At 38.9% G+C, this 13829-nt stretch overlaps 1 protein-coding gene across 3 annotated transcripts in view; it reads left to right on the top strand.

The window, feature by feature from the left end:
• The first annotated feature begins 811 nt into the window (after positions 1 to 811).
• The window catches only part of PPID (peptidylprolyl isomerase D), a 779435-nt gene continuing 766417 nt past the window's right edge, over positions 812 to 13829 (top strand). The window contains exon 1 of one of the 3 annotated variants that reach the window (XM_044062049.1): positions 812 to 927. In XM_044062049.1, coding sequence (XP_043917984.1) covers positions 891 to 927 — 37 coding nt within the window. In that variant the 5' untranslated portion in view covers positions 812 to 890. Of the gene's footprint in view, positions 928 to 1110; positions 1290 to 13829 lie in introns of those variants that run through there. The other 2 variants (XM_044062050.1, XM_044062048.1) reach the window with 2 other exon arrangements.

Genomic DNA, 13829 nt, shown 5'->3' with positions numbered 1-13829 from the left:
CTGAAAACAGGTCGTGTTATCACAGTGGACTTCCCCGGTAACCAAACTGGAAATAAAATAAATAAATATTGTGTTGTAGGGTAAGAAGCGGGACAGAAGGGCAGTATGTACACAGTACCCACAAGTTCCCGTTTGCACTCCGGATCCATAACCCGTGCCCCCCACCTTTCTTTGGTATAATGTGCAGTAATTGCTTTTGCAGGGGGGGGCGTGACCCCCCCCCCCTTCTTTAAACATTTTTCTGGAGATAAAACAAGCTATATTCTGAAACAGTGGGACAATAAATGCAGTAAAAGACATCCCAGAAAGGTCGCCACCCGCACCTTTACAGAATATGAATTTTAAGTCTGTTACTTGCAGCATTCTATGTGTAGTTCGCACCCCTTCTCCTTTAAAGAATTGTAATTCTCAGCATAATAGTGTAATACTTGTGTATAAATGCAACATATTGTATGATCGGTACAACATTTGTAAGTGCACATTCTGCCAAGTTATTTAGCCTAAGATGTAATTTATCGAAGCTTTTTATCACAAGGGAGAAAACCTTTGTAGTGAAATAATTACAACGTTTAGCATACTCATCTTTCTGAGGATGGGTTCCCACGTTTATTCAAAGCACTTTTCAAAATAAACGTCATGAGCAAAGTGCTGGGCGGTCCTTGCTACTGCGCATCTGGTGGGGTAATGTTCTAATACAAAACCGAATTTTGTACGCAATCAAATTGGGGAAGCAAAGGACTAAACCAGGAACACGTTTTAAATATTATTCTAATTCACTTAAAAGTTAACAGAACAAAATGTTTTGCATTTACGTACATTTTCTGAATAATAAATATGAAACTGTAATATCTGTCATTACTGACTGTAATCCTCAAGGACAGTTGAACTGAATGCGTTTAAGTAAAATAGAGTGCACAGATGATTCAGGTATTTCTTAAATACTAGCGGTTATGTAGGCAGTGTGGAGTGTGACTGCGCCTTCCAGTTTACTGCACGATTATGTGCCTTTCCACGTGCGATGAATTTCGAAATAAATAGCTCGCGTCTTAGATAATGCTCTAAATACAAATTTTTCTTGTAACACCGGAAACTGTTTTGATATAAGCGGAAGTCAAATACTCGGAGCATTGATACCGTGCACTGTCACTTAAACTGAAACTTCAGTGTATTAATTAATTGTGTACCATAAGAAAAACGCTAAATTATGTCACACGAAGCACCGCGTGATAAGCCATCCAACTCCAGTAATCCTCTGGTGTTCTTGGATGTAGATATTGGTGGGGAGCGAGGTAATGAGAGTGAGATGGGGGAGTACAGCATAATATCTAATTTACTAATATCCATGCATGTTCTGTGTAGTTATGTATAACAGTTTAATTGAGGGGGGCATTCATTATGTTGTAGGGCAATCCTTTTGACTAACTGTTCTGCGAATGTTTCGGGTACAGAAACAAAGTTGGTTTGTTCAAGAGCCTTCAAGCATGTTCATGCTGTGTATGGGTGTTCTGTTACATGAGGCGTTAATTACGCTACATTTATGCCTTAAGTAAGGTGGATTTTGTGTAGCTTGCAAACTAACACTTGGAAATCCTCTGTGACATTTTTGTTGTAAGGCTGATTCTATGTGAATGCTACCGTTAGCGTTGGTAATGAAATGTATTAAGACTAGCTTGGAATGATTAAAAATGGATTGTCATTCATGTGCTACTTGACTGGTACAGGTGTCTTCTCTTTTGGTCAGAAATGGACATTCCTCGCAGTTTCTCTTATTAGGAGACAGTGAAACTATATTCAGTTGTTTCTGCAAATGTGCAGATTACTAGTTTTTAGGCAGTTAGAATGATCCCCTTTCAAACCACGGAACCGCCGTTGGATATTTAAAAAAGAAATGGGCACGAAAGGGAATTAACTGTAACTCATACCTACACTTGGTGGCTTGGTTAGCCGTTTTACACTTTAATTTACTGCTAGTTTGATTCCCAGCATGTATTAGTACTCTAAAAGTAAATTTTCACATTTGATTGGCTTTCGCCCGAAACAAACAGCAGTATATATGTCACCATGGGTATAGCTATTTTAGACACACCCCGCGTCACTCACAGATTTGGGTGGTCGTCTGGTCGAAATGGCCGACAATCTACTGGAGACGTATACCTAACTGTTTTTTTTTTTTTTGAGTTTTGTGTAGTGTACTAGCTGTATATTATGTTGAAGTTGGGGTAATAGTTACTGAGTAGTTCAATTGCAAACCACTTGTTCAAATATGTAATTGCTTATATTGTAAAGTCAATATAACAATGAAACTTGGTTTTTTTATGTAACTTTTTTCACATTTGTTTGTATAATTTCACTGTTTATATGTACTATATTTGCCTCTTGCTAAGCCTGCATTTAGTCTTATGGATCCGTGCCATTGCTCTCGACCTCTCATCTTCTAAATGAGGTACACTGTCTTACACAAAATGGAATAAATGGGGAACATGTAGAATACCTGTAATAGATTACTAACAACTTCAACTAGAAAGGTCACAGGGTGATTAAAATGTGCTCCTTTATACTTATATTAATGATTCAGTGCTGTTTCTCATGGATATCCGTTAAAAAATTCCTAACAGTAAATGTGTGACGGACCCTTTTAGTGTGGAACTTTGAGGAATGTGAACCTTTTTAAGCCTCCAAAATGAGGAATTTTCCTTGTAATGGGGTACAGTTGAGAGATATGACTTCAGTGCTGTACCATGACAAGAAAATTAAAAATAAGATTAGCAAATATATGTTCAATACTCACTCACAGTTAAGTGTTTTTCAGAGAGATTGTATCCTCATACCTGATGTGAGGGTCTGGAACCTATGCTGTCACTGCTGAATATACCAACTTCTGGTTCATGGAACCGCAGTATAAAGGGAAGAGTTTGTTTTGTTAGAAACCCAACGTTGTGTTTATTAATAATAGCAATAAAAACTGCCACACTACAAAAGTGGAGTCTGCAGAACTGACCCAGTGTTGTATGTTTACGTGTACGTGTACATTTTTGCTTGCACACTATAATGTCCAGTGGGCTTGCCTGGTTAACAAATGGGGGGGAACTAGGAGAAATTTAGCCAGGGCATTCAGGAACTTTCCCTATTCTTTTTGATACATACTATAAGTTCTTTTACATCACCTGCACTACCACCAGCTCAGGCAGATGCAGCCTTTGTTTAATGTCTCACGAAGGAATGTATACTTAGGAGTGCATCACCCACCCTCCAATGCTTCACTGCAGTGTCAGTAATCCAGGTCTTTGTCAAAAGATGAAATGGACAAATTGTATAAACCCATATGATCGGCAGTTTAGTCCATCAAGCCATTCTGACTGAGATCGTGTTACAGTAGGGATCAGGGAATTTGCCCTTTTTCCCCACTGTAATGTGGAAGGGGGTGTGGGGGGTACAGGGGGGCTTGCCTCCCTGCCAAAGCTTTGTTTTTGTTGTATGTGGGTGTTGATTTGAGTTTGAATTTTTTTTCATTGGACTGAATTGTCAATCATATGGTTTTGACCATATGAGTTTTGACAATTTGGCCTTTTGATCTTTTGACATAGACCCCAGTAATCCATCTACCTGGTGTAGGAATAGAACCCACAGCCTTCTGTACCAAAGGCAAGTGTGCTACCTGGTGCATCCCTTACTCTGCTCTGTTGTGATTCATTCGTAAGATCTCTGCCTTGATAAGATCTGCAAATACAGCACTAGTTAAATTTCCTTTAGCTGTTTATTATGCCATCAGGAGGAGTCCAGATGGCAGTTATAATGGTTTATCCATTCTGTAAACCATACTGATATTTAGTAAATCATACTGGTATTTAGTAAGGTGGTTGTATTGCTGAATGTAATGGGGGGGGGGGGGGCTAAATCTCCAGTAGTAGCATAAATGCTAGTTTCTCTGTTGACTTTTTCCTGAAGTTGAGTGAACTGAGATTGAACGAAGTCCTGAGGAGAAAGTATATATTTTAATATTTTTGGAAGGGGTTTAACTACTGTAGATTTCCAAATAGAGGGCACAGTATTTTTTGTAAGGGATAATTTTGAAAATATGGTGAAAGTGGTCTAAAAGATGGTCTGTACAAAGGAAGAAACCCTGGATGTAATGGAGGTTGTTTTTAAAGAGGCCTTTAGGTTTTCTTTTTATGTATGTTTCTCCCCAGGCCTTTGCTGAAAATTGGCTCTTTCCACGTCTGACTTTCCCAATTAACAAATGTTAAATAAATAAAATGGGTAAATGTATATTCAGGTGTGTAGGTGGGTCTGTATAACTAAGTGAAAAAGAATGGAAGACGCCTTTTGCAAGAGCAAATTCAGAAATATTCAGATTAAAAAATTTTTCTAAGAAGTCACGGCAGGAGATGTCAATTTATTTTAACGAGCTGTGGTGGAATATTTTACATTATTAAGCTGTCCATTGAGACTGTTTGGTTGCTTCCAGCATTGTATTGGTTTGATAGATGGCAGGCTTGTTTTGACATTAGGGTTTGTGTTGGCTACCTGATTTGTTTCACTAAGTTTTGGAACACTCCACATCTTTCCTAATTAGAAAAAAAATAGCTGGTTTCCACTGAGGCAAAGCTTTGTCTGTTATTTTAAGTAATTATTTTAGTTCTTTATTATCCAGCTGTTACTCCTTTTTAAGGAGGCTAGTAATCAGAAAGTAAAGCTTTTGAAGATTTAGGAGAAGGGGTGTTAAGTTTATGGCAGCGGATTCTGAATCCTGTCTGTACTGGACTAGGATCAGAAAAAGAATCTGGGTAACTTTTTTTTTTTTTTTTTTTTTTTATGCTATTGATTTTCTTTTGAGTTTTGTGGTGGAATGAGATATTTGTTGGTAGAGTTTTTATTGGGTATTTGGGTTGAGGCAAAAGGAAATATGAGAATAGTTACTTAATCTGAGGCTGCAGTACTTGTAGAGAGGAATATTACTTATGACTAGGTCCAGAAAGGAATATTTACCTGATTTAAGGTTTGGACAGGTGGGGGTCTTCTACAAAGTGCCACAGAACAAGGTTTGCTGGAGTTTCAATAGTATTCTTGAGAAGCCCCAAAAAGTTTATGTTGAAACCTTAAAGAATTATTAGAAGTACTGTGGGTAGTGCTGCTTTAAATTTTTAAGAAGGGTTTGTTTTTAAAAAACACAGTTATTGAATTATAACTTAAGACCTAGGCAAGCATAATATGTATAAAAGAAAACAAACCATATTAACATGTTCAGAGTTATAAGCATTATACATCAAGTATGTCAACTTATCATTAATTCAGTATTACATAATTTGCTCAATTTATGCCTTTCCCTTAAACATCACTCCTCATCCAAAATGTTATTCTGCGTACATTGTTCTCGCAATTTCCATTTTTTATGTAACCCGGTCCTACCCTTTTTTAAAGACCCACTTCTAGTTCTTTATCTGTTAAAATATTTATATTCAGTGCTTCAAATACAGTTGCTAGACTTTGATTTCCATGTCTAGTAATTGCTTTTTTGGCAGCCAAAAGAATTAAACTTTACAAGGTCTTTCTTATGTATAGGCATTTCAGATTCTGTATACCAGCTCAGAAGCATCATTTCCTTAGTTACACCCATTTGCTTACTCAATATTTCTGTCAGAGTACTTTGTAGGGAATTTTTAAAGTCTGTCAACTTATTATACTCCCAAAATGTGTTTTCTCAGTAACCACTTACTTGTCCATCACACCACTGCCGTATGCCATCTACCTGAGGAAAAATTCTTTGGAGTCTGCTCAGGGTATAAAATACTTGTGCAAACATTTCCAAGCAAAAATCCTAAGTTGTCTAGCCTTTGTTGCATACTTGGGAGCCATACATATATCTTCGTATTGTTTCCTTGTGAATTGCTTATTTCTTCCTAATCTTTTTTAACTCCCTCTGATTCCTTTAGTCATCATGCAGTATTTTATCCATACATCCATCCACAGCCCCTTTTCCCATTTTTGCATATGGGGTTGGGGTGCCACTTAACAGTTACAATCTTCTAGAACCAAGGTTCACACTGCCCAGTGGTTAGCCCTGACGTGGCTGTTCTTCCATAGCAGACACTCGCACCTATGGTCAGTTTAGAGTGTCCAGTCCACACACTGCATGTCTTGGAAAGTGGGAGGAAAACAGAGCACCCGGAAGAAGCTCCTGAAGACGGGGAGAACATGCAGATACACAGAAGGCATCTAGCTAAGCATTGAACTGGAGAATCTCTTGCTATGGGGCATGTCCTACTAATTATGGCTCATAAGCCAGTACTACTTATACAGCACAAACTTCTTCTTCTTGTAACATTTGTTAATGTCTGGTATGCACTTCACAGATAAAGATTCTAGTTGTCTACTGATGTACTATGTTCTTCATCTGTAAATATGTTGTAAGTAATTGCTATGTAAATTGTTAATCACTACGTAATCCAATGTAAATACTGTCTGTTTAATTTAACTGTGGAGCTTTTCTCCCCGGGCCTCCGCTGAAAATGGACCTACGTCCAGTCGGACACTCCCGGTCAACAAATTTAAATAAATAAAAATAAAATAAATATTTTCTCCCCGGGCCTCCGCTGAAAATGGACCTACGTCCAGTCGGACACTCCCGGTCAACAAATTTAAATAAATAAAAATAAAATAAATAAAATTATCCTTTTTTTTTTTTTTTTTTAACAGCAGCTTCTGTTCTAGATTCAAGTAAAAACTCTACCAGGGTAGGCCTTTCACGTAATATTCCCTTATCCTTTTCTGTTTGCTTATACTCTGATATCATTCTTTGATAGGGAATCCAGTCTCTAGTCTGCAGTTCAAATGTCGTCTAGGCTTCTTCCAGCTGCAGCTCAATGGTTAAAGGACTTGTCTGATTAACTAGAGGCCATGAGTTCCAATCTCATCAAGGCTTCTACTTGTCCTTAAAATGGTTAAGGTTTTCACCTCCTAGACACTAGGTCCAGGGTTTGAATCTGACTTCAGGTTATTGGCTAAGCTTAAAATGGCTCTTCGTGTATTAGCCTAGTCGTCATCTGTGATCTTGAATGGAGGGTGTGCTTGTCGCAATCATTAAGGCCTACATCTCATAGATACAAGGTCCAATGTTTGATTCTAACTCTGGATTATTAGCTAGGTTTAAAATGGTCCTTCAGGGCAGTTAATCCAGTATTCACCTGTGAACCTCTGAACCTGTTATCTTTTTTGTCTTTAGTCATTTGCTCCCAATACTTTGGTTCCTTTTCCAATTTTCTCCCAATAAACTCCAACCCCTCTTGCCTATTCGCTCCTAATTGCCTTCATCCCTTATCATCAAAGTCTCCTTTCTCCATTCTTATATTGGCTTAGTTCTAGAATATTTTTTGCTACTTTGAGTATAAGAGACTGCATGGCTGCTGCTGTTCTCTTTAAGGATCTCTATCTGAAATCCCACTCTTTACTTGAATTTCCCGTTTCATCATCATAATCATAACTTTTCATTTTGAATTGTAGCTTATTGCTTGTGTTGTGTAGCTCTAAAATGTCCATTCAAATAAATTAATCCTAAACCACCTTGTTCTATTGGGAGGATCAACCTCCCATCCCACTTGACCCTTTCCCTCTTCCCCTCCCAGATAAATTCCTTCAAATCTGTATTATTGTTCACAGTGTTTCTGGTTGATAAAAATATATCTTACCTGTATATCAAAGTAAGGAACTAAAACGTTTTCAGTGATTGTATCTTGCTATCCATATCCATAAAAAAGAGCTTCTAGTTTCTTAGTTTTTGTATTATCATTTGTTTAGACTCTTCCCACATAGCCTTAGCTACCCTAATAGAAATCTTTTTAATCCATACTCCTCAATAATTCATTTTAGTGTGCGCACATAATTATGGGTATTGCTGAACCAGTTCATGTATGGGTACATTGTTTAGAGCTATTAGCTTTATTTTATCTTTTCAATGTTGCATTATGAAAATAATTGAAACTGTCTCAAAATGATGCACAACTCTTGATATAGCCATTTCTGGATTTATCAGGTATAAATTATTGACTGAAAATAAAGCCAATTTTTCTTTATTACTATATCAATTACATCCTTAAATTTCTGAGTCCCTTATTTTATTTGCCAGTAACTTTAAAGCAAATAACAAAGAGGACACCCCTGCCTGTTTCCTTTGTTCAGACACGGCATATCAGAGAGGAGCCCTACCAATTTAATTCTTGTCTCCAGTCCCTTATACACTCTCCAAATTAACTTTTTTTATTGTATAAGGGAATGCAGATGCTTCCAATGTCCTACATCTAAAATTCCAGTTTACTCGGTTGAATGTTTTCTCTGCGTGAAGACCCACCAATAGCAGTGGCATTTGCTTATATTCTGTTTCCCTGTGAATCATCATTGTTCTATTAATGATGTCAAATGTTTGCATGCCCTCCACAAAACCACATTGATCTATATCTATCAATTTTGGCAACACCCTTGTCATTCTTCTAGCTGTTCTAGAAATAAACACTGTTTATAACCATGCTTTACAATTGAAATGGGCCTGTATGAAGCTGGGTCTGATGGGTCTTGGACATATTTAGGTATTACGGCCACTACAGCTTTCTTCCTTAATGTTGATGCTTCCCCTAAAATGCTGTTAAAACCTTCCAGATCTTTATCATTTTCTTCCCTTCTAGCTTCCATACTTCCACATGAATGTTATTTATTCCTAGAGATTTTCCTTCAGATTGGTTATACATCACCTTTTTTCTCATGTTTTCCTATCTTAACTGTTAATCTATGAATTGTGAGCCTCATCTATTGGGCATATGCAAGTCTGCAATAAATATTTCCATTTGTGCTTTTTCTTGATTTCCACGTCTGTCCTTTTATATAAATTTTCATAAAATTTCCAAAATATCTTTAATACCTGTACAGATAAAAAAAAAAAGTACTTGGTACTTTAGTATCTTTATCACAGCACTGAAAAGTCTCACCCTCACTCCTTCACTTTAGATACCCCAATTACATGCTACATAAATCTGTTTTACTGTATAACATGCAGTTTATATCCTGACATGTTTTATATAAATACTGTCACGAACAACAATTATTTTTATCTTTTTCACATCACTTTAAGCATTAATGAGATGAAGTGTGCTTTTCAGTCCACACACAAATTTAACAAAGTCAACAAAAGTTTGTTTTTTCTCTGCACTTTTTCTTGTAAAGCCATGTTTCACAAATGTAATTAATGCTTTATAGTCTCCCATTTATTCACTAATTTCAGTGATGCTGATCATCTCCATCTCCCAACCCTAGACTCCAATCCAAATCCAAGGTTCTCATGATTCTTCTTGTGAACCCCTGTGCTTTTTTCTGTGTCTCAAACATTTTTGTTGCGAACACTGGAAAACGTTCACTGGCAGTCTCTCTGAGCTGTATTCTCAGAAGACTGAGAAGTGAGTCCCCTTCTTTTTGATGATACAAAAGTTTGTCCAACAAAAGTGAATTTCTGCCTTAGCCTGTTATGCATTGAAACATGTCTTTGATCCTCCAGGAAAATATATTCTGAAGACAACTGGATACAGCATCTTGAATGTCACATCTACCTCTCAGCATTCCCTGAATGTCACATCTACCTCTCGGCATTCCCTGATTGCTGGGGTACATTTGCTTTTGTTATGTCTGCTGTGCAGTGGATAATCATTTTCCACAAACATTCTACTGTCTCCAATGTTTAATGCTTTGCTCTTCTGCCAAATTTTGTCAGGATAAACTCTTTACGCTAATAAAATGGCATCTTTACCAGTGCAGGTCCTGGCTGCTTTCTAATGGCCAGGTTTGGAGCGTACACGTGATGTCCCCTTTCGATTAACAAATCCAGCTGTGGAATATTAGTCCAATTGTTTATTTATGTTTTAATAAAATTAATACCGTGTTTTCCTTCCAATTTCTCTGGTACAGTAGAAAATCTCAGTTTTCTCTGCATGTTCTGTGTTTGAACTACCATTTTTGTGAAATAGCTCTGTCGTACTTGGCCATTCTTTCTTCATTTTGATCTCTGATTTTTGCATTTGTGTCAGCTCATCTGAATAGCTGTTTAAAGCTTCTTCCATTTTGCCAGACTTTTATTTTAATAGATATACTCTATAGTTTTATTTATTTTAATTAGCTGTTAAGACAGTTGATGTATTTTTCATCTAAATTATTGGAAGCCATCTCTTGTATCAGTGATGGAACTTGAACTACTTTTTGTTGAACAGCTGCAGGATTCTTCCCAGTCATTGTTTTATCATCACCTTTTCTAGTTTTTTTTCTTTCAGGTTATCCAAGCTTCTTCTTTGCTGGCATCCAGGCAGTGTGCTTACCAGCCAGTAACTGAATTTTACTAAACCAATAAAAGTGACCTTCAGGCAAAGCAATAAAGCCCAAATGGGCGATCGATAGACTTGACAAACGGAATTTATTGAAACAGGAAAAAACACTTCACAAACATTCCTATTTCAATAAATTCCATTTAAGTATCGATTGTCCATTGGGCTTTATTGCTTCGCCTGAAGGTCACTTTTACTGGTTTCGTGGTGTTTTTGAATTTTACTAAAATTGATAATTCTATTTTTTTCATACTGCGACAGATGAAATTAAGCTGTTTATAATTGTGTAGCCATCTTGGAAGTCCTGTTTGGATTTTATTTTTGTTAAAACAGGGCAGGTAAGGTATTGGTAACTAAAGTTGTCGGAATTAGGTGTTAAGAGTAATCTAGTTTTGGTCGCAAGTCGTTTATGCTAAGGGTCTAGCTGTGAAACACAAATGAGCAAGATGATTTGTTTAAGAACGTCGGGGTAATACTGTGCTTTTCTTTAGCACAGCAGCTTAGAAATTACTTCCTCACTCATGTTAGAGTGAAATAGGAGCTTTGCCCAAGATCACTGTGAATCATTTGGAGAAGTTTCTTCCTTCCCCAGTGTTGTGTGACTGTGGAGTTGGTATCTTGTGAGACTGGGTGAGGGGGCTGCCCCCTTGCAAAAACAGGCTTATTTTGAGCTGCTCCATTAAAGTTAATATAATGGGCAGAGTTCAGGCCATTGGAATTGAGCTGTTGCAGTCTGAGGAATCATATGTCAGTTTCCATTAGTAGAAACAAGCTTGCCCCCACCCAAAGTTCTTTTGACTAGCCTAAGGTTATGTGTGCAAGAGTAACACATAAAGGAGAATAGGTTTGGGGAGTTCATTTAGTCAGGATTAGGTTCATAAGTTCATACTAGGCTTATCTGCCCTAGGGCATTTATAAGCCTAGCCAGAATGTGTTTGGCTTTCGCCACCCATTTTAAATTTATTTTGCTATGCCCTTTTTCGAGATTAGTATACTGTGCCTCTGTCTAACAGTGACACAGAAGTGATACCCGGATTAAACCTACGATCTCCCATCCACTCATCAAGATTCCTCTTGAAGAGAGTCAATGAGGGACTCTGCCTAACCTGGACTGGGATTTTATTCCAGAGTGAAGGGAGCCTCTGGGTTATGAATCTGTCCCTCCAGCATGTCCTATTTATTTCAGTGCTGAGGTTCAAGTCTCTTGAGCGCGTAGCTTGATGGGATTTGGATTTTCTGAGGTGCAGCATGTCCATTAATTCCGGGTTGGACATGGCTTTATAAGTCAGGCACAGATCGCCTCTGAACAGGCAGTATGCCACTGAGTAGAGCTGGAGTTTCTTTAACCGGGCAGCATATGGCATCTGTTTGAGCCCTTTGATCCTCTTGGTGAGGTACTTTTGGGGTCTTTCCAGTTGCTGCAGGTGTCTGGTAAGGTACATCCCAAAAGGGGCATTGTACTCAATTATGGGCCTGATGAGGGATGAGTAAAGAGGCACGATGACCTCCCCTGATCTAGATGTGAATACCTTCATGATTAAGTGGGCTATATAAAATGTTTTTCTAACCACTTTGGCCACGTGGTTGTCAAATGAGAGATTGCTATCAACTTGGGTCCCCAATTACTTCTGTACTTAATGGATTACCACCTATGTGGTAATTTGTGGGCACTTTGTTTTTGCCAAAGGGGATAACTATACACATTTTGGCATTTAGCTTGAGGCCATGGCTCTGGCACCAGTTGTCTGTTTCTTTGAGGCCCTTTTGGAGGATGCTTGTGTCGGCTGGAGAGTCGATTATGGCGCCCTGTTTGCAGTCATCTGCGAACTTGGTCAGCCACAGTCCTTCCGTGTTGGCCTGTACCTCCGAGAAATATATACCAAACAAGAGAGGTCCCAGGACTGAGCCTTGTGGGACACCACTTGTAACTGGTTTGGAGTCTGACATGGCTCCAGCAATTCTAACCATGTGGGTTCTGTCCTTGAGCCAGTTTGCAATCCATCTAGTGACATAGGGGTTTATATTTAAGCTGGTGAGCTTATCTATAATACCCGAGTGGGGTATTGTATCGAAGGCTTTTGCGAGGTCCAGGTAGGCTGTGTGGGCCACCTTCCCCTCATCAATGGCCTTGGTGACTGTTTCAAAGAAATCAACCAGGTTTAAGAGGCAGGATCTGCCCTTAACAAAGCCGAACTGGGTAGGATCCAGTGTCTGTAGGTCCCCAATATCTTTATTTATGAGGTCCATGATGATCCTTTCCATAGCTTTGCAGACCAAGCTAGTCAGGCTTATGGGGCGATAGTTTCCAGGATCTGTTGAGGCACCACCTTTATGGAGAGGGACCACTGTTGCTGTACGCCACTCTTTGGGCACATATCTTGTAGTAAGGCTGAGATTGAACAGTAGTTTTATGTTTGGGTTTAGCTCTTCTTGGAGTTCATGTAGGACGCAGCCTGGGACACCGTCTGGTCCCATTGATGCTGTGTTTTTTTGCTTTGGAGAGGGCGGCTCTTACCTGAGCATCTGAGATGTCAGGGGGGCAGCACTCTGCTGGGATAGATATTTGCCCTTTTGGTGGGGAGTTTGCGCTGAACCTGTCAGCTAGGATGTTGGCAATGTCTGTGGGTTCAGTGTATTTTTTGTCATTTTGGACTAATTCTGAGCATATCTGCGATTACCACCCAGGTTCCTTACATAACTAAAGAAAGCCTTGTGATTATCCTTAGTGTCCTGTGCAATTTTTCTCTCTAAGCTGGCCTTAGACAATTTTATGAGTGCCTGTAGTTTTTTACTAATACTGATCAGTGATGCCTTCCCTTTTTGGGATTTTGCTCTATCATTTAGTAGCTTCCTCCTTCTATTGTATAGTTTGTTTATGGCTGGGGTCCACCAGACAGGACGTCTGCCTTTGGAGGATTGGGTCTTGGTTTTATTTGGGATCGCATGATCCATGCATTCCTGAAGGTGTTCATAGAATGCGTTTATAAAGGATTCTGCGGTCTGGGCCGTATTTTCCACAGGCCCGGGGGCTTTGAAGGATTCCACCTCGGTTTTGAGGAGTGTCAAATTTGCTTTAGAGAAGTTTTTCACTGTGGTTTTCTGGGCAGGGGGTGGGGTCTGGATGTGAATATCCAGTGAGATTAGTTTATGGTCTGATCTTACCAGTGAGGGATACACTTCTGGTCTGGAGCATAGAGTCCCCATGTTGGTGATGATCAGGTCCAGTATGTTTTCCCCTCTTGTGGGAGTGGTAACAAGTTGTTCCATAGCATTTGAGTTTATAAATTCTAGGAACCTTTGGGCTAGGGTGTTGGAGCTAGAGTAATGCTCCCAGTCTATGTTTGGGTAGTTGGTCGCCCAATATAATGGTGTTTGGTGAGACCTTCATATTTTCCAGTGTTAGCAGGCTATAAACTGGAAGGCAGTTTTACCCACTGTTAGTTGCACATGGATAGTCTCTGATGCTTCGTGCTTTGC

This window comes from Protopterus annectens, chromosome 2.part1, assembly GCF_019279795.1.
Source record: "Protopterus annectens isolate FY-2018-M chromosome 2.part1, PAN1.0, whole genome shotgun sequence".
Taxonomy (NCBI): domain Eukaryota; kingdom Metazoa; phylum Chordata; order Ceratodontiformes; family Protopteridae; genus Protopterus; species Protopterus annectens.
Note: the sequence above shows the minus strand (reverse complement) of the source record. Positions and strands in the feature narration are given on the sequence as shown.